This window comes from Abramis brama, assembly GCF_963993115.1.
Source record: "Abramis brama genome assembly, chromosome: 1".
In the NCBI taxonomy this organism is placed as follows: Eukaryota; Metazoa; Chordata; class Actinopteri; order Cypriniformes; family Leuciscidae; genus Abramis; species Abramis brama.
Window position 1 is genome coordinate 24054884 of NC_139963.1, and position 20136 is coordinate 24075019.

The window sequence follows — 20136 nt, forward strand, 5'->3', positions numbered from 1 at the left end:
CTCTCTAATGAGATGCAAATCAGGTGCTGTCATATTTATTTAGTTCTCAGCCACCCCCCCCCCCTCCTCTTATTTCTTGATAACAGACCGCTGCTAACACACCGTTGCCATGAAAAACAGAACATTGCTATGGACTCAGGCTTCTAACCGTAGAGACGGAACGGACTATTTTCTTTAGCGGAAACAATACAATCGTTTTTAAATCAATAAACTCCTTTTTAAATCAATATTTTGTGTCAAATTATTGATTTATTTGGTAGGTAGCCATGTAATAAGCAGGATAATGTAGAGTGAGGCAGTTGTTATAACGAATACAACCCCTTCAGTCGGCGTTGTATTCGCTATAACAACCGCCTCGCTATACATTATCCCTTACTTCTTTGTTGATTATCTAGTTTTACCGGTTTTTGGACAAACATGAACGTTTCTTGGAAAGCATGCCCTTGAGCCATAGGAGATGATGATGATGATGTCATGGCATTAAAAGTATGAATGTGAGAGGTAATGAAATCTACAATCAACTGCATGCATGTGATTTTTTTTTTTCAAACTCCGTGCTTGTATCAATCATTAAGACATATTTATTTACACTATCATTCAAACAGTTGATGGGCCCCATTGACTTCCATAGTTGGAAAAAAAAATACTGTGGTTGGGCCCATCAACTGTTTGGCTCCAATTACAGTGAGCACAACCATTGGGAATCTTTTCCAGGTAGCTTGTCTGGTCACTCTGGTGATAGTCCAATGCAGCGTGCATGTACCATCTTTTGCACTATTTACATCGGTAAAAATGACAAGAACTCCCGACTAAATATAAAATCCTAAAGTTTTTTAAACATGTTTAAAAATTATCGGGAGGTCGGGGAGGTGCTCGTAACGTGCTCGGCTCGGCTCGGCTCGTAATTCCTCTCACACGCTGTGAGCCGCAACCATGCGAGCATCACCGATTCCACTCGGATTTCTCCCAAGTGAAAAAAACATCTGCGAGCTCATAAAAACAGTAAAATTCGCACCGTGTACGCCCGCCTTAAGTAACATTCACTTTTGTTCTGACCAACTACGGGGAAAAAAGCATTGCAGTTATCATATCACGTCAAACCGTGCAAATTATATTTTATTCTCAAATTGTTAATGTTAACAACATCGGCATTGCGTGACTATATTTAATGCCCTTTCGATATCTGTCCTTGTTTTCGCATGGGCCCGGTTGCAGTCTCTTTTTTTTCTCCCAAGTCCGAAGTCTTTCGCGTTTTACAACAACAACAACAAAATAATGAAAAGATGATATTGAAATATTACTCTATCCACAAGGAATTAATTACAACTTTTATGTATAATCGCAGTGGTATTCCATGAACCATCAGAAAGATAATACAAATAAAACAGTTTTCACATCAACAATGACTTTCTACATTACTTTTGGTTGAATTCGATGTTGAATTTGGAGGGGGGAGAAAGACCATAAAAGTGAATGTCATGTAAGGACAAAGTTTGAAAGTGGTGGATACACACTGTGTTGCCATGTCAGGTGGCTATATTTGCACATGTGACTCTTAAAATATGTGAAAATATTGACCATGAATGAAGGACAACTACACTACATACAGATTGACAGGAGAGTCAGTGTCAGAAAAGATGATACCAACAGCCAACTTGCAGCATCCTCTCAAGAAACTATTATTTTGAATAACCTTGCATGTAATACCGGACATGTGTATTGGTGTAACGGTCACCAGCTGGAATGCCCTTGAGAGCCACCAGAGGGCACTCCACACCAGACTTTCACTCCCTCACAAACTACATTTCCCATAACTCACTTCCTGGACTCATCATCACTGATTGCATTCACCTGTGTCTCATCACCCTGTTAGTCTCAGCCTATTTATACCATGTTCACTCATTCACTCACTGCAAAGTTTTGTATGTTGTTGCACTGCATTTCCGAGCGTTTTCCCTGGTTTCGTGTCTCTTGGTTTTTGGATTTCTTGCCTGTTCCCTGGATTACTCTTCTGCCTCTGACCCCTGCCTGTTTTGATTGTTTGTTTATTTGTTTTGTTTGTTTGGACTGTCTACCTGTGTTTTGACCCATTGCCTGTTTATTGGATTACGTTTCTGGATTGCCCCTTAATAAAGCTGCAATTGGATCTCACCTTCGAGTCTCGGAGCAGTTTCGTGACAGAAAACTTCGCCGCATCAAGATCCAGCAGTGAGACCAACCATGAATCCAGCAGCACAGATAATGTGTCTCCGTCAAGGAGATCGACCTATCGAGGAGTACGTAAGAGACTTTAACAATCTGGCAAATGTCACTTGTATGGACTCTCTGTGCCTCATGATTTTTTTTAGAGGGGGACTATCAGAGCCACTCGGGTCAGCTATGCCACTGCACAATCCCCAATGGACTTTAGGATTTGATGAAGATGGCCACCGACGAGCCAGTGTCTCCGTACAAGATGGCCGCTGCCGAGCCAGTGTCTCCGTACAAGATGGCCGCCGCCGAGCCAGTGTCTCCGTACTAGATGGCCGCCGCCGAGCCAGTGTCTCCGTACAAGATGGCCGCCGTCGAACCAGTGTCTCAGGACAAGATGGTCTCTGCCGAACCAGTGTCTCCGGACAAGATGGCCGCCGCCGAGCCAGTGTCTCAGGACAAGATGTTCTCCGCCGAGCCAGTGTCTCAGCACAAGATGGTCGCCGCCGAGCCAGTGACTCAGGACAAGATGGTCTCCGCCAAGCCAGTGTCTTCGGACAAGATGGCCGCCGCAAGCCAGTTTCTCCAGACGAGATGGCCGCCGCCACGTCGCCTGAGCCCTCAGCAGAGATGGCCGCCGACACGTCTGAACCTGAGCCCTCAGCAGAGATGGCCGCCGACACGCCTGAACCTGAGCCCTCAGCAGAGATAGCCACTGCCACGGTGTCTGTTCCTGTTCCTGAGCCGGTGTCTGTTCCTGTTCCTGAGCCGGTGTCTGTTCCTGTTCCTGAGCCGGTGTCTGTTCCTGTTCCTGAGCCGGTGTCTGTTGCTGTTCCTGAGCCGGTGTCTGTTCCTGTTCCTGAGCCGGTGTCTGTTCCTGTTCCTGAGCCGGTGTCTGTTCCTGTTCCTGAGCCGGTGTCTGTTCCTGTTCCTGAGCCGGTGTCTGTTCCTGTTCCTGAGCCGGTGTCTGTTCCTGTGCCATGGTCGCCTGCAGGGTCATCTCCTCCCTGGCCTCCTGAAGGGTCGTCTCCTCCTTGGCCGCCTGAAGGGTCGTCTCCTCCTTGGCCGCCTGCACTGCCTGCTCCTCCCTGGTCGCCTGCACATCCTGATCCGCCCTGGTCGCCTGCACAGCCTGATCCGCCCTGGTCGCCTGCACAGCCTGATCCGCCATGGTCGCCTGCACAGCCTGATCCGCCCTGGTCGCCTGCACAGCCTGATCCGCCCTGGTCGCCTGCACAGCCTGATCCGCCCTGGTCGCCTGCACAGCCTGATCCGCCATGGTCGCCTGCACAGCCTGATCCGCCCTGGTCGCCTGCACAGCCTGATCCGCCCTGGTCGCCTGCACAGCCTGATCCGCCATGGTCGCCTGCACAGCCTGATCCGCCCTGGCCTCCCGTCTTGCCGCAGTCTCCAGGTTGTCTTCCACTCCACGGGCCTGGCACTCCATCCCGCCCCCGGGTCCGCCTCCGCTCCACCTCCCTCCTGGAAAATTTCAGAGCGTCTGGAAGCCGCTCCTTTGAGGGGGGGCTATGTAACGGTCACCAGCTGGAGTGCCCTTGAGAGCCACCAGAGGGCACTCCACACCAGACTTTCACTCCCTCACAAACTACATTTCCCATAACTCACTTCCCGGACTCATCATCACTGATTGCATTCACCTGTGTCTAGTGGCTGGTGGTCAAAAAAGTTAACTTCAGGCCCTGGACACAGGTGAATGCCGATCAAGAGACTGTTCACGTCACATCTGCCGAGCTAGTGTCTCTGGACAAGATGGCCACCGCCGAGCCAGTGTCTCCGGACAAGATGGCCGCCTCCGAACCAGTGTCTCCAGACAAGATGGCCGCCGCCGAGCCAGTGTCTCCGGACAAGATGGCCGCCGCCGAGCCAGTGTCTCCGGACAAGATGGCCGCCTTCCGGACAAGGACTTTTTACCAGCCAGTTTTTTTGGGGGGGCCTCATTAAAGGTGAAAAAAAGGAATTGCACAAACATTTGTTCTTTAACTTGTAAGAATACACATGTAAGTGCTGTCAAGTTATTAACGAGATTCATACAAGTAATAATAACTCTTCGAATACAGATATAGACCTAGTGCAGCTCGTATGTAAACAAATCACACGCGGCTGTGTTAATGGCTGGGCAGCTGTTAGTTACAGCGTTCAGGAACCGTTAAGCAGAACTAAATTAATATTGTTATTACTGGTAAAGTTACCGGGTAACGTTAGGCTACCGGACATTTTCTTACCGGTTCCCAACTCCCAACATCTGTGCAACTGTCATTGTACTGTAGCCTATGTCAGCGTTGCATTATCTCATCTCATCTTACCAACAGTTTAATACTTAACTCACACATTCAAACGTAGTCAGAGAAGGGCCTCATCTTTCTCTCCGATCACATATACGTTCCGAAACACTCAAACTGCGCTGCTTTCACGGATGCTTTCTTTACTCCAGTAATGTGCCGCCCCATTTTTTAGCTAAAATCCAACAAAATGGCTGACTTCGTTTAAATGTCAAAGAACAACAGTTGCAAAAAAAAAAATCTTCGCAAAGACCCGGCCCCTTTAGTTACTGTTGCTATGTCCGACAAGCTACACCGCGCTCACGCCAAACCATGATCTCACGCAATGAAAAACACATCGAGAGGACACTGACAACACGCTGACAGACAAGACAGTCCAGGTTACTTTTGATATTAAAAAAAGTCTCGTTTAAACGTTAAAATTTGGTACTTTTTAAAGAAATTTAGACAATACCGTTTTGTGGCTCTGTAATGTGTCTTGACAGATCACTGTGGTGCCTCAGTTAAAGCTGCTCGTGAACCGATCATCTCTTCCTTCTAGTTAATTTATAGCATCAAATAAACATGAATGAACATAAGTAGGAATGTAGTTAGTTTTAACTGCGGAAAGATGTCAGTAGGCTTACTCAGTACACTCTGTTTTTTCAAGTTCAAATCCTCCAACGTTGAACTCTCCTTACTGCTTTGTCAGACAAAAAAAGGCGGATTATGATTGGCCAGATCGCCTGTCAATCAAACTCCCCGCGAAGGGTCGATTCACAGTGGCTACCTGCCAATGTGGCAGGTAGATTGACAGTGTTACCCGCCAATTGCAGAATTCACCCGCATTTGGCATGTGGTCGGGTGTTAATTTCAGGCCCTGCCTGTGTCTCATCACCCTGTTAGTCTCAGCCTATTTATACCATGTTCACTCATTCACTCACTGCAAAGTTTTGTATGTTGTTGCAATGCATTTCCGAGCGTTTTCCCTGGTTTCGTGTCTCTTGGTTTTTGGATTTCTTGCCTTGTTCCCTGGATTACTCTTCTGCCTCTGACCCCTGCCTGTTTTGATTGTTTGTTTGTTTATTTGTTTTGTTAGTTTGGACTGTCTACCTGTGTTTTGACCCATTGCCTGTTTATTGGATTACGTGTCTGGATTGCCCCTTAATAAAGATGCAATTGGATCTCACCTTCGAGTCTCGGAGCAGTTTCGTGACAATTGGCTTCTGCAATCAGACCCATCATTCCTGCTGTACAAGAAGCAAATATTACATGTTGGTCATAAAATTCTGCACTGCACATTATCTTGAATGCCTCCATGATCTTGCTGTTCAATACCTGTCAGATTTGCTGACAAACAAAACCCATTTTAGTGAATTACAGTATGATATTATTATGTAATACAGTATTATTAGGTACTGTCAATTTCACGTGTAGTAAGTCAGTAAGGTCACTAGGAAAGTACTACAACCTTTGGAACATGAAAAAAACACTTAAGGGTGAACTACAGCAATTTTTTCATAAAAATATTTGGGTACTGTACTTACAGTAAGCGAGGTATTGGCAAAATTTCACTTGTAATAATTCAGTCTGGTCACTATGAACATACTACAACCGTCGGAACATGAAAAAAATTCCTTTGGTGAATAACTGTAAGTTTTACATAAAACATTTTGGTGTACTTACAGACGAACCGTCTAAGGTTCCTAAAGCAACCTAGGTGAATATGCAGCAAATATCAAACCTAAAACTAACTTTACCCTGCTTGGCAACTTTACTTTTTAGGAAAACTTGACTATGTTCGTGTGACATGGCGCTGTCCATTTATGTGGTACTGAAGGTCCATGATCCTACCTGCACCTTAAAGTTTCAATAACTTTCAATAACTTTTCAGTGGTTACTCAAGTTAAACACTTGAATGTAATTAGCATCGAGCATATTTTGCAGTATAAAACACGTATTTATCTCGATTTCATCAGGCTCCGAAAATTCTTCAAAAAGAACACAAAGAATGGCCTTCTCAGCTGCCATAGTTGCAACTCTTTCGTCATCAGAACAGGGTGTTCAACGCACCACAGTTTCCGTTTAAAATACGTTTTGAAACTTTTTGTCGGGGCTGAACGCAGCTCAGGTCAGATAATTTGAGTTCTCGTTTTTGTCTTCAAAACAAAAATTTTCGTTTTCTTCACACTTTGTTCTAATGCATCAAATGAAAACACAATACAACCAAAACAAAAAAAAGTGCTAAGTTTACAGAACATCCAAATTGAATAGTCCAAGTCTAACTGTGCGTTCACACCGCCGCCGACTTGAGCTTCCAAAGTTACCGGAAGTCATTCATTTTCAATGGAAGCTGGCTTCTCTCAGCTGCAAGGAGCGTCAAATTCCTCGGCGTCGCGTTTTGGGCGTTTTGAGCGTCAATCTGAAAGTTGAGAGAAGCTCAACTTTATGGTAATGAGCTATGACGCGGTTCAGCGGCAAGCAGCGGCAAAACGCCAGCAACCAATCGGAATATAGACGTCCTTCGCGCTGGCTGATTCCGGAGAAACATACGATGTAAACTTTCGTTCCTACTTCCTACCAAAACATTAGTTCCGAGAAAAAAATATTAATTGCAGAGTCTAACCATCATAGAGTGAAAGTGTATCATTTGCATGTGTTTTAAAGTCCTGTCAGCTTGACAGGGCATAAGAACGAGCAGAGAGAGAGAGAACCCCGGCCGCGCGCGCACACTTACCCGAGCGCTGTCTTGAATGCAAGACTCTTGCTCTCTCTCTCCCTCGCGCATATTAATCAAAATCAATTGATACGATGGTGTCGAAAAAAAACTCTCCAGGGATGAAATGTTTTCTGTGTTGAAAAATCTTGCGCGATATCCTAAATTGCCGAATGCATTGTTTTTTCTGTTTACATTTCATGGTGTGACACTTCTCTTCTCCCATGATCGAACACAGAATGCTGCTACGTCAGAGCGGCCAAAGCGTCAACAAGCTTCCCCGTACTTTTTGACAAGCGTCTTTGACTGGGCGGCCAGAGCTTCTTTGCAGCTCAAGTCGGCGGCGGTGTGAACGTACAGTAAGCAGGTGAACTGGTAATAGGTAAGGGAATCATGTTTGGGTATAAATGGAGCATCAGCCAAAGGCTCTATTTTTGCAAGCATGACTCATGGCCTACAACCCTGTGGCAAATTTCATGAGAGAATTGTCAAACAATTCAAAATCACATAATTCACATTTCACAAAATTTTAGGTCTTTCAGAATCTACCATACATAATATTGTAAAATATTTCAGGGAATCCAGTGAAATCTCAGAATCTAGGCTCTGCAGGACACCTCTGTTGAATGTGTCACCTTCAAGCCCTCAGATGGCATTGCATGAGAAACCATCATGGGCTCGGGAGAACTTTGGAAAACCGTTGTAACTTAACACAAAACCTAGTGTAAATATGTGCTGTGGTCAGATGAGTCCATGTTTCAGCTTGTTTATGGTAAAAACGGACATAACTGTGTGATCCATTTACTGCCTCAGATGCAGCCGTTCTAATGACGGACATAACACGTATGTCCGTTATTCCCTGAAATTTGCTGGTCAAAACCTGGTAACCATTGAGCTTCATTTTGGTAAAATTTGAATCATATAATGAGTATGACACATGATCCAAGTATGTAAACTTTGCCGACACAGTGTTTAATTATATATATATTTTAAAAAAAGTAGCAGTTTTGGTCATATAAAGTTACTGACCGACAGCAGGCAGCGGAACAGGGTTTGGGGGTCCCATAAATGTATTTTTCCTATGTCACACAATATTAGGTAAATTTGGCCCTGCTCTCAACAACAAAATAAACACAAAAAAAATGACAGCGGTGAAAAAAAAAAGTGTTAAAGCTTCTGATCATAGAAATGTCGATATGTTTGCACAAGCTCTGCAATTCAGCAGCATCATGTCGACAGACGAGGTAATTCAAATTATTACACTTATGATAGTTTGATTATAAAGTATATTTAAGATTATAGATCTGGCTATGTGAGACTATAGTTTGAATCAATCCCTTTGCATCATGAGACATTGACAATACAGTACAAAACGGCTCTTTCAGAATTATCCTGAATATTGTATTCATTTGACACTTAATGGAATATAATTCACACTTATAGGCATCACTTTGGATTTTCCTGGCGAATCCGGCTCGAGTCCGTCACATAAAAATCAGTCTAGGCTTTCATAGACAATTTATGAAGTTTGGGAAGTTTTTTTTTAATTTTTTGTTTTGTTTCGTTACAAGCTGTTCACACAATAAATAAAAAAAACAGTTAATACATGACAGTTCTTACATATTGCCCCTTATAAATATCAGTTCTGACCCAAAGTGAGGAAAATAATTAGATATGCATTATATGAAGTTTGTATTATGTATGTTTCATTCATATGGCCAAATGCCATAAACCGCACCCTCATTATTCAAACACTCTGAGGGCACATGTTTGCCGAACTTCTTTAGTGCACAATTTTTGTAACAACACAATAAGTGTAGCTTTCCAACAATAATACATTTTTTTAAAGGTAAAGAATAAATGACAATATCTCTTTCTGAGAGTTTCCGAGAACTTGTACAGCACAATTGTCCTCTTAATCAAAAAAACCCTGAGAATAATCATTCAAATAATTTCTCTGAAGAGAGATATAGGGAGCATATGAAAGGAATAATGGAGAATGTGAGAGAAATGGAAAATAAAAACAGGTCAGGTGAGCTTCTGAATCCACTGGAATTTAATTTAATAAATCCAGTCTGGTTGCCGTCCATGTAAGAGCTGATCCAATCCTGGTATTGAGACACTCTGGCGTACACACCGGGAAAGTTGGGTTGTGCACATCCTTGACCAAAACTCACAATGCCACACTGAATCCACTGGGAGCCGTTTTTACTGACCAATGGACCTCCAGAGTCTCCCTGCATTGATAAACACTTAATATTATACACATCTGAAAATATACAGTTATATAGTCACTATGAAATCTAAATGTACACTTCTTTTTATATATATAATATAATAATGCAGTATTTATTATAAATTATTTATTGGTGCACTTCATTATTTTTTTAATGAATGTGCCCTCGTTCTCTTCTGGGGTTGAATAAAAAAAATGAAGTGTTCATCAGAGAGATCACAAGACCTTATGAGCTTTGTCACACTTGAAATTGATATGTAATTATTATTTTTTTTGATAAGGTATGTGTATGTATATATATATATATATATATATATATATATATATATATTTCAAATAAATATCAAACAGTTACATTGCAGTCCACACACAGATATGAAGTGGTTAGATTTGCAATGCATTTAAAGTGTAGAACGTCTGCCAAATCTGACACAACATAAATACAAAATGTCTGTTACGTATGTGACCCGGTTCGCTGAGATGGGAACGAGACACTGCATTGATGATGCCAGAGCCCGTCTACGGAGAGCCTGCCCACTCCCTATTAAAGGGGACATATCATGCTAAATGCACTTTTTTAGCCCTTAAATGCATTTTGTTGTATATTTGGAGTGTTTAGAAGTACAGAAAATATGAAATTATTCTCTTCAGGTGCTTCGTTGATATCTTTATATTCTGTTTTGGTCATATTTTTCAACCTGTTCCGATTTTTCTGTTATCTATGACGTTTTTTGAACTATTACGTCACAGTATTTGCAGCGGAACTGCCAAATAAGGACATTGACTTCCGGCCCAACACTTCGAGCAATTCGCCATTTTTATTTCTCGCTGCAATTTTGTAGTCCAAGCTAAAGGATGCAGAAGTTACGAGAGGGTAAGTTAAAATGTTCGGTTGTTGGATGTAGTAACCCACACGCTTCATTACACCGTTTAATGTAGATGAACTGCCGTGCTTGTGGCGCATGTTTAACTGAAAGAACGAGCAGAGAGAGAGACCCGGTCGCGCGCACTCTCTCTCGGAGCCAGGCGAAAGTGTAAAAAAGACTTCACCGTCTCCAAACTAGACGCTGTCTTGCTCTCTCTCCCTCGCACATATTAATCAAAATAAATTGACACGGTGGTAAAAGGTCGGAAGACCAAAGTTTCATGTGTAAATACAGTAACATACCATTGCGATACATCCATATGAAGACGTTGTTCTACAGGTTCGTCGTCTTCATTTTCATCTCGCTCCTGCTCCGACTCTGGCTCGAACATGTAAGGCTGGCTGGACAAGTCTTCCGTTGTTGACATTTTGTTAATAACGTGTGAATAAAAAGTTTCTGTGCCGCTAGATAATCGTATCTCTGCTATCAGACTACAAAAATGGCCGAACGGGGTGGAGTTGAACCTCTGCAACCTGGAGAGGGGGCGGGGTATGAAGTGTCTCAATTGTATTTAAAGAGACCGCACCAAAACGAGTTGCTCTCAGACGCACATCAGAAAAGGGGCCTGTGGAGCTATAATAATGAGGAATTTAGACCCAAACATTGCAGTTCCGCTTTATATAGACTACAAATGTATCATTTATATGTAAAAAGGAACCATTTAAAAGCATGATATGTCTCCTTTAAGTCCCATTGTACTGATTTTTGGTTGTAGTTCCACCAGAGTTCCACTGGGGGCGATCGTCCATGAGTGCAGAATGAATGGGAGTCTATGGGGCTAGACGGCTAAATTTGTCTCTTTCACCCGATTGCCGTTGAGAAATCTCAGATTTGATTGTAGGTTTTGCAAGTGCAACATGGGTTATAGGTCGAAAGTTGAATGAACGAGTACTTAAGTCCTTTTGATTTCTTACAGGTTAAGTTGTTGTTGCCCATAACACGCTAGCATTTAAAGCAAATAAGTGACTCTAAAAAATCTAACACCCAGCAATGTGTAATTTCTTTGCATCTCCTTTCGAATACAATATTCAAATTACTAGACAAAAAATTATAACCTGAGAAAAGTGGATTTTGATGTGTATAGCGCCATACACCTCCATTCATTCTGCACTCGTCCTGTGAGCGCCTCATATGGAATCAGAGTGGAACTGCAACCAGTTCAGAAGCCGGAAGTGTACTGAGAGTGAAACTTCTCGCCTTATTAGACATTCTCTGATGATGCTATGGGAACGCGTCTCCGCTGAACCTAGTGTCTGAAGCACGTGTGAAACTAAGCTATTGACAGACACAGTGAGATGATGTCACAAGCTGTAGGCCTACACGTGATCAGATTCCTATTGTCTAAAGGAAGACGCTCAGGCATCCTCGAAGTATGGCGACACATCATCTCGTTCCCTTCTCAGGGAATACAGGGTTACATACATAACGTAGACATTTCCTTTAGAAGGGAACTCAATGCTGATCGAAGTTTTACAGAACGCTTACAGATGGCTGTATATCAAACCGGGACAATGACAAGGAGCATAACCTTACTTAACCTCCAGTTCCTGGAGAAGGCAATAGAAGATATGCCAAGTATACCAAGTACAATTATCACTTATTTATTCCATAGATATCATATATAAACGCTAGATGTCTTGTGCGCGCTGCTGGCCAATGGAGGTCGACGTCCGCACGTGGCGGCCATCTTGCCACAGGCAGCTCGCTCACTCGTTTAATGGTGCATGTACATTTAAATAACCATAACTTGCTCAATTTTCTACCGATTTTCAAACGGTTTGGTTTGTTATAAAAGTCAGAGATGTAGTTATGACACTGCATACATATGAATAATTATAACATACATGTTCAAGCATTCGGAATTTAGCCACGTTAATAATGTTTGTAAGAAACCAAACCGTTTGTAAATCCGTCAAGATTTCAGCGAGATAAGAGGATTTGTGTGCATGCTGATCATTCACCTTACATTAAGCCTGCCTGTGACAAGATGGCCGAACGGTGATGCCGGAAGTGACTGCGCCATAAGACATCTAGCGTTTATATATGATATCTATGATTTATTCCACTCCAGTTGTTCTGTCCAGCTCTACTTCTAGTTGTTTTTTTTTCGTTCTCCAAGCCACTAGTGTTAGAGCAATAGGAAAGGCCCTGAGGGTATGGGTTACTCTTTCGTCATAATTCGATGCTTACTGCCATTTGTTGGAATCTAGTTATTTTAGTTGATAAAGTTTTAAATCTGGATATTTTTCTCACATAAACACATCGCTTCACTTCAGATAAAATATAAACACCCATTCACTGCCATTATAAAGCTTGGAAGAGCAAGGACATTTTTATTAGCCTATAACTCTGATTGTATTCGTCTGAAAGAAGAAAGTCATTTACAGCTAGGATGGCTTGAGGGTAGTACTTTAGAGGAGTAAATCATGGACTAATTTTCATTTTTGTTGAACTATCCCTTTAAGGCTATCTAGTGGCAATAGTCATGAAATGTCATGTTATATTAATATTTTTCCACAAGAGGTCAGCAGAGACACCCAATGGATTCTATTATAATGTTTTAATTGGTCTTTGCATGCACTGCAGTAATTTTGTACTGTATTTAAGCAAGAGAATGTGAAGAATGTGCTTATTTATATTATTGTTAAAATCCAGTAAAATAGAGGAAAATAAAATAATAGATACCAAAAAATATGCAGAATGTCAGAAATAAATGATAAAAGAAAAAAAAATGAAGAAGTGTAATTTTAATTCCTCGGGTCATTTTGATCCGTGAGGGAAGAATTTGTAACTCACACACAAGATCAAAATAACTTCCCTTTCTCTTTGCAACTACAACTCTTCTCTGATGGGCAGGACAACCCGTCACTCATATGAAATCACAGCAATAGACACAGCAATCCAATCAATTACCGGTGGACAAAATCAAGTTCCGCTCTAGATTTTTTCTATTTGAGAAGCCATTTCACTTGGATATATGTCAATAGGGAAGAAAAGATGATCACTACTTCTGTTTCATTCCAACTTTAAGCTGACAAAGGGTATGCAAAGTATGTGAGCTCCTTTATGAAATCAAAGGATACTACTTGCATATTCAGTGGTTAAATTGTGTGTAATGCATATCAGTGACTGAGAGATGAGAGACAGATGTGAGAGTTGCATATTTTGAGTTTTGATGTTTGGACTGAATCATTGGGCTAATTTTGTTACTCAGATCTGGCAAGCTTGATAGGTTGGTAATGTAAATTAAAAAAGGTTCAAATGAATGACTGATGTCTTACCTGACATGAATCTTTCCCTCCCTGAGTTAATCCAGCACAAATCATATTGCTTGTGATGCTACCATACTTTTTATTACAGTCACTGTTGCTCACAATTGGTATCATCACCTCCTGCAGTAGGTCAGGAATCTGGTTGCCTGTGACAGATCAGAAGACCATTTTAATGGCTAGTTGCTGAGCTTTACAGTATTTGCAAGTAAATATGTACTCACTCCCTTCTTGTAACACGCCCCATCCAGTGACCCAGCTCTCTGTACCTGCAGCAAATACACTACCAGCAGCAGCCAGACAGACTGGCCTGATATAATCAGAGAACGTCACAGAAGAGGAGAGCTTGAGCAGTGCTATATCGTTGTCATTGCTTGGATTGTTATAGTTATAATGGGTAATGACTTGACTCGCTGTCCTGGATTGCTCATAAGGGTTTGAGCCTGATTGGCTCCGACGTCCTAGGTAGACACTAATGATACCCATGGAGGAGCTGTGAATGGGCAAACTCAGTTTTAATTCCACTGTGATAAAATGTACAATTGTGCCTTGAGTTGTATTGTATTTAAGCTTCAAGTTCATACCTTTGGAAGCAGTGAGCTGCAGACAAAACCCAGTCTTTATTGATTAGACTCCCGCCACAGAAATGGCCACCAAAGCTGTCACTTTGAAGGCTGACTTGCCACGGCCAAGACCCTGCCGTTGCAGCCTGTCCTCCAACAATCTTGGTGTTGAAGGGAGCTTGACCACATACTGATTATAGGAAAGGAAGTGAGAGAATTCTCAACTAAAATGCCCAAAAGCATACAAAACATGTGGAACAAGATTGTTATGGTCATTAATACTATGACAACTTACCATTTAACTGGCAGAGAGAACCTATGAGGGAGACAGATACCAGATATTTAGATATACACTTACAAAGCTGATGAACTGGTTTGTGTTACCCACAACCACTGTTTCACCTTTTACATAAATGTGTTGGCACATACCATTGGCATAAATCAAGATAATACTTTCACATGAATTATAGCCATGTTGTTAAAATCAGTGTTGGGTATAAAGCATTACAGGTAATCAGATCAGACAGCTATATATTACTTTTTTTCAACTAACTAGTAAAGTAACACATTATTTTAAAATTTACAACAAGATATCTGAGTTACTTTTTCAAATAGCCTAAGTAACACAGTTTACTTTGTTTTCCCATTTGTTGACTGACACATCTTGTCCCCATGTTGAGAGAAATCGTGAGTAAGGGACAGTCAGTGCCCGGACTCGACTGTACTCTACAAATTTTCCGAGTCTAAAATGTCAGAGTCCATGTCAAGTCCGAGTACAAATTCACCCGAGTGTATGACAAGTCCGAATTCATTCAAAATTGGACTTGAGTCCGAGTTCTAGTACACCAACTCTAAAGTGTAATATGTTGATTTGCTGCCCAAATAAATATCATTATTATCAATGTTTAAAACAGTTGTGGGAATTTTTCAGGATTCTTTAATGAATAGAAAGTTCAAAAGAACCGCATTTATCTGAAAAAGAAAGCTTTTGCTACGTAAATGTCTTTACTGTCACTTCAATTACAGTTTTTTCCAACTGCTTACACACGTTTTCAAAACTATGTCTCCTTTTTTCAAAACTCTACACACAATTCCCCAAACTGCACACACAAAATGCCTCACATCTCCTTCAAAATGCCATAAACACAAGTCAGAAGGAATCCATTGTTCAAAACAGATCATCTGACCTTTGACCTATTTAGGCCTATACTACAGTAAAGCAGTGATTGGTTAGTGATCAGTTAAGCAATTCGTGTTTGCACATATGAGGAGTGTGTGTGTGTGACCCGGTGAATAAGTGTAGTATTTTGATTGGTTGTGTTTGGAAAAGGAAAGCAAGTCACTTCCTGTTAGATTTTTGTGTTTTAGGTAGAGAATTGTGTGTAGTGTTTCGAAAAAAGTGTTTAATGCAATTGAAAACTGAGTCAAAGGCTGAGAAATAGCTTATGGTTTTGGAGATTTGGTATGTAGTTTTGCACTTTGAGTGAGAGGTTTCAAAAATCGTGTGACATGAAAAGATTTTGCGTGTAAGCAGTTGGAAAAAACTGTAAATGCATCCTTGCTGAATATAAGTGATAATTTCTTTAATTTCTTTCCCAAAACAAAATTTATTACTGACCACAAACTTTTGAACGGTATAATGTTACAAAAGTGTGTTTGTAGTGCAGCCATTTCAGGTATCAGGTATCATTACAAAGGTCCTCAGCAAGAGGAAATCAATTGGCTTGTCATTATTAAATCATTTATACATTATTAAGCTTACACTTATGGACTTTAGTAAGATCTTACCTGCTATGTTGAGAAGTATGGTTCCAACAACAGCGGTGTTAAACTTCATACTTGCTCTGTTGCGTGTTCTGACTGCTGTCTGCTCAACTCAGCTCTCTAATGAGATGCAAATCAGGTGCTGTTTAGAACATGTTTTAGTTCTCAGCCAACCGGTTTCAGGTGTCTCTACTTTGATTTCCTTGAAGTCGCTTCTAATTTAGGAACAAATAACAGCATACCAGATGGAGTAGATCTACAATGTCTTAAATTCACAAAAGTCTTGTTGATCTAGTTGATCTTTTTTTCTCTATTAAACCTCTCTGTCTGCCTCTGCCTCTGCCTGACACGTGAAATAAACAATAAACTTAACCAGAGAGTCTAAGAATCTTCATTTCCTCCCCTTTTATTATTTTATTCATCATTTTAAAATTAATTTGTGCTGGTATCAATCATAAAGATATACATATTTATTTACAGTACCGTTCAAAAGGTTTTCACCCAGGCAGAATTAATTTAATCAAAAATATCAGCAATATTGTAAAATATTATTATCTAAAATAAATGTTTAATATCTTTTAAAATGTAATGACAAAGCTGTTTTAATTTAGTATTTTAACAATTTTATTAATTCACATTTTAACAGTAGGCTAGAGTATATTTAACCATAAAGAACATAATTATATTGTGTTTTAAAGATGAAAGTTAGTGTAGTGATTTAATTAGGGGAAAAGAAAACGTTAAGAAAATTATTTTAAAAAAATATTTCATATAGCCTAGGCTACTGACTTACTCCATCAATGTTGTGTAAAATGAGTACTTTTATTGTTCGTTGTTGATGATCTAGTTTTACCGGTTTTAGGACAAACATGAACTTTCTCGGAAAGCATGACCTTGAGCCATAGGAGATGATGATGATGATGATGACATGGCATTAAAAGTAGGTAATGAAATGTACAATCAGCAGAGCTGCCAACCCTCACGCATTCACCGTGAGACACACGCAATTTACACTTTTCACACACTCTGACGCCACACATGCATTTTCTCACGCACAGAAAAATCGTGAAGCAAAGAGGACACGGAGACCGACAGACTAGACAGAGCAAATCTATCTATCTATCTATCTATCTATCTATCTATCTATCTATCTATCTATCTATCTATCTATCTATCTATCTATCACAGGAACGTCTGTCTGTCTGTATGTCTGTGTGTCTTTCTGTGTGTCTGTCTGTCTGTTATTCGCATATCTCTCGAACCGTTATTCCGATGGATTTCAAACTCGACAGGTGTCTTGCTACGGGCACAAGTAAGTGGAGTGCCAAGTTTGACGTTGTTTGGATGAGAAATACAAAAGATATAATTAAATATATCGGTCAAAGAAGCCCCAAGAAGGTTGTGGTTTAAAAATAAACATTCTGACATAAAGACTGTCAGCTACACTGTTTACTTCTGAATATTATAGTTTGGTTCCAAATCGTGATAAATTTCTGTTTCAAACTTTCACATAGCATCTTTAGGTTATAATAACATAAAAAATTCAAATCCAGATTTTGATTTTCAAAGATTTATTATAAAAACTGATTATTTTTTCCCAAAAATGCAATAAATTCATGAGACTTTTTTTTTTCAAAATGCAAATAATCCATTGAATCAATATAAAAGTTATTTTTTATCATATTGAAACTGTTGAAATCAGCCATTGCTAAGAAATATCTCCTGAACTTTTTTGACGGCGATCAGCTCCCTGAATCAATGCGCTTATTCATTTGTGGATGTAAACTGAATCTATATGTCAGCTATGCTGTTTACTTCTGAATATTATATTTCATTCTACACTGGCATAAATTGCTGGAATATATTCAAATAGAAAACAGTTTTTTTAAATTGTAAAAATATTTCACAATATTATGTTTTTGCTGTATTTTGGATCAAATGAATGCAGCCTTGGTGAGCAGAAGAGACTTCTTTTAAAAACATAAAAAATCGTACCAATCTAAAACATTGGGTTTTTCAGTCTAAGCTGAATTTTCATCATCAATACCCCAGTTTTCAGTGTCACATGATCTTTCAGACATCAGTCTCATGATGATTTGTTGCCCAAATAAATATCATTATTATCAATGTTGAAAACAGTTGTGGCTATTTTTCAGGATTCTTTAATGAATAGAATGTTGAAAAGAACCGCATAGAAAGCTTTTGTTACGTAAATGTCTTTACTGTCACATTAATTAAATGCATCCTTGCTGAATATAAGTGTTCATTTCTTTCATTTCTTTCCAAAAACAAAATTTATTACTGACCACAAACTTTTGAACGGTAGCGTATAATGTTACAAAAGTGTGTTTGTAGTGCAGCCATTTCAGGTATCATGGTGGGAGAGTTACAAAGATCCTTAGCAAGAGGAATTCAATCTTGTCATTATTAAATCATTTAAACATTATTAAGCTTACACTTATGGACTTTAGTAAGATTTTACCTGCTATGTTGAGAAGTATGGTTCCAACAACAGCGGTGTTAAACTTCATACTTGCTCTGTTGCGTGTTCTGACTGCTGTCTGCTCAACTCAGCTCTCTAATGAGATGCAAATCATGTGCTGTCATGTTTATTTAGTTATCAGCTCAGAATCTTCATTTCCTCCCCTTTTATTATTTTATTCATCATTTTAAAATTAATTTGTGCTGGTATCAATCATAAAGACATACATATTTATTTACAGTACCATTCAAAAAGTTTTCACCCAGGCAGAATTTATTTGATCAAAAATATTCAGTAATATTGTCAATTATTATTTAAAATAAATATTTCATATTTTTTAAAATGTAATTTGATTCTGTGATGGCAAAGCTGAATTTTCAGCATTATAAATGTCTTTACTTTCACCTCTGATCAATTTAGTATTTTAACAATTTTATTAATTCACATTTTAACAGTAGTGTATATTTAACCATAAAGAACATACTTATATTGTTTCAAAGATGAAGGTTTTTCTAGTGAGTTTATTAGGGGAAAAGAGGATGCATGAAAGAAGAGTCACAAACAGTACAAAAACATGTAAAGAAATTTTTTTTTTTAATCATATATATATAGCCTACTGACTTACTCCATCAAAGTTGTGTAAAATGAGTACTTTTATTGTTAGTTATCTTTGTCGATTATCTAGTTTTACCGTTTTTAGGACAAACATGAACGTTTCTTGGAAAGCATGACCTTAAGCCATGGGAGATGATGATGATGTCATGGCATTAAAAGTATGAATGTGAGAGGTCATGAAATGTACAATCAACTGCATGCATGTAATTTTTTTTTCCAAACTCCGTGCTGGTATCAAACATAAAGACATACATATTTATTTACACTATCATTCAAAAGGTTTCTTCACCAAGTCAGAATTTATTTTATCAAAAATATACAGTAATATTGTGAAATATTATTACTATTTAAAAAAACTGTTTAATATCTTTTAAAATTTAATTTATTTCTGTGATGGCAAAGCTGAATTTTCAGCACATATAAATGTCTTTACTTTCAACTCTGATCAATTTAGTATTTTAACAATTTTATTAATTCACCTTTTAACAGTAGTGTATATTTAACCATAAAGAACATACTTATATTGTGTTTAAGATGAAGGTTTTTCTAGTGAGTTTATTAGGGGAAAAGAGGATGCATGAAAGAAGAGTCACAAACAGTACAAAAACATGTAAATAATTTTTTTTTTTTAAATCATATATATAGCCTACTGACTTACTCCATCAATGTTGTGTAAAAGTAGTACTTTTATTGTTAGTTATCTTTGTCGATTATCTAGTTTTACCGGTTTTAGGACAAACATGAACGTTTCTTGGAAAGCATGCCCTTGAGCCATGGGAGATGATGATGATGTCATGGCATTACTGTAAAAGTATGGACCGTAAGCGGTCGAACCCAGTCGAAGGCGGGTTCCTCGACAACCCGATCCCTGGACATGGAAACTAGCTCTAGGGACGTGGAACGTCACCTCGCTAGCGGGGAAGGAGCATGAGATTGTGCGTGAGGTCGAGAGGTGTAAACTCGCACTCAATCGGCCCAAAGTCCGGCATCCGACCAGCGCGGAAGGTCTTTACGTGTTACTGTCTTTTCTCGTGGCGAAGTATTTTTGATTAAATGCAATACATTTTCTCATATGTATTTTCTTTTTTATTTCATC

The 20136-nt window shown here is 39.6% G+C and overlaps 1 protein-coding gene across 1 annotated transcript; it reads right to left on the reverse strand.

Annotated features, from left to right (window-relative positions):
* Positions 1-8133: 8133 nt before the first annotated feature.
* Positions 8134-18533, reverse strand: LOC311083881 (trypsin-like). Its single transcript, XM_084115637.1, has 7 exons — positions 18426-18533; positions 15968-16158; positions 14475-14495; positions 14201-14369; positions 13841-14109; positions 13629-13765; positions 8134-9422 (listed from the first exon to the last, which is right to left on the reverse strand). The coding sequence occupies exons 2-7, from the start codon at positions 16014-16016 to the stop codon at positions 9126-9128; spliced, it is 942 nt and encodes a 313-aa protein (XP_083971763.1). The 5' UTR covers positions 16017-16158; positions 18426-18533; the 3' UTR covers positions 8134-9125.
* Positions 18534-20136: the final 1603 nt, after the last annotated feature.

Coding starts and splice junctions, on each gene's coding strand:
- LOC311083881 (XM_084115637.1), bottom strand. CDS start 16,016: ATGAAGTTTAACACCGCTGTTGTTGGAACCATACTTCTCAACATAGCA. Junction 14,370..14,474: donor TTCTCTCTGCCAGTTAAATG/GTAAGTTGTCAT, acceptor TCCTATAATCAG/TATGTGGTCAAGCTCCCTTC. Junction 13,766..13,840: donor GGGCGTGTTACAAGAAGGGA/GTGAGTACATAT, acceptor GATCTGTCACAG/GCAACCAGATTCCTGACCTA.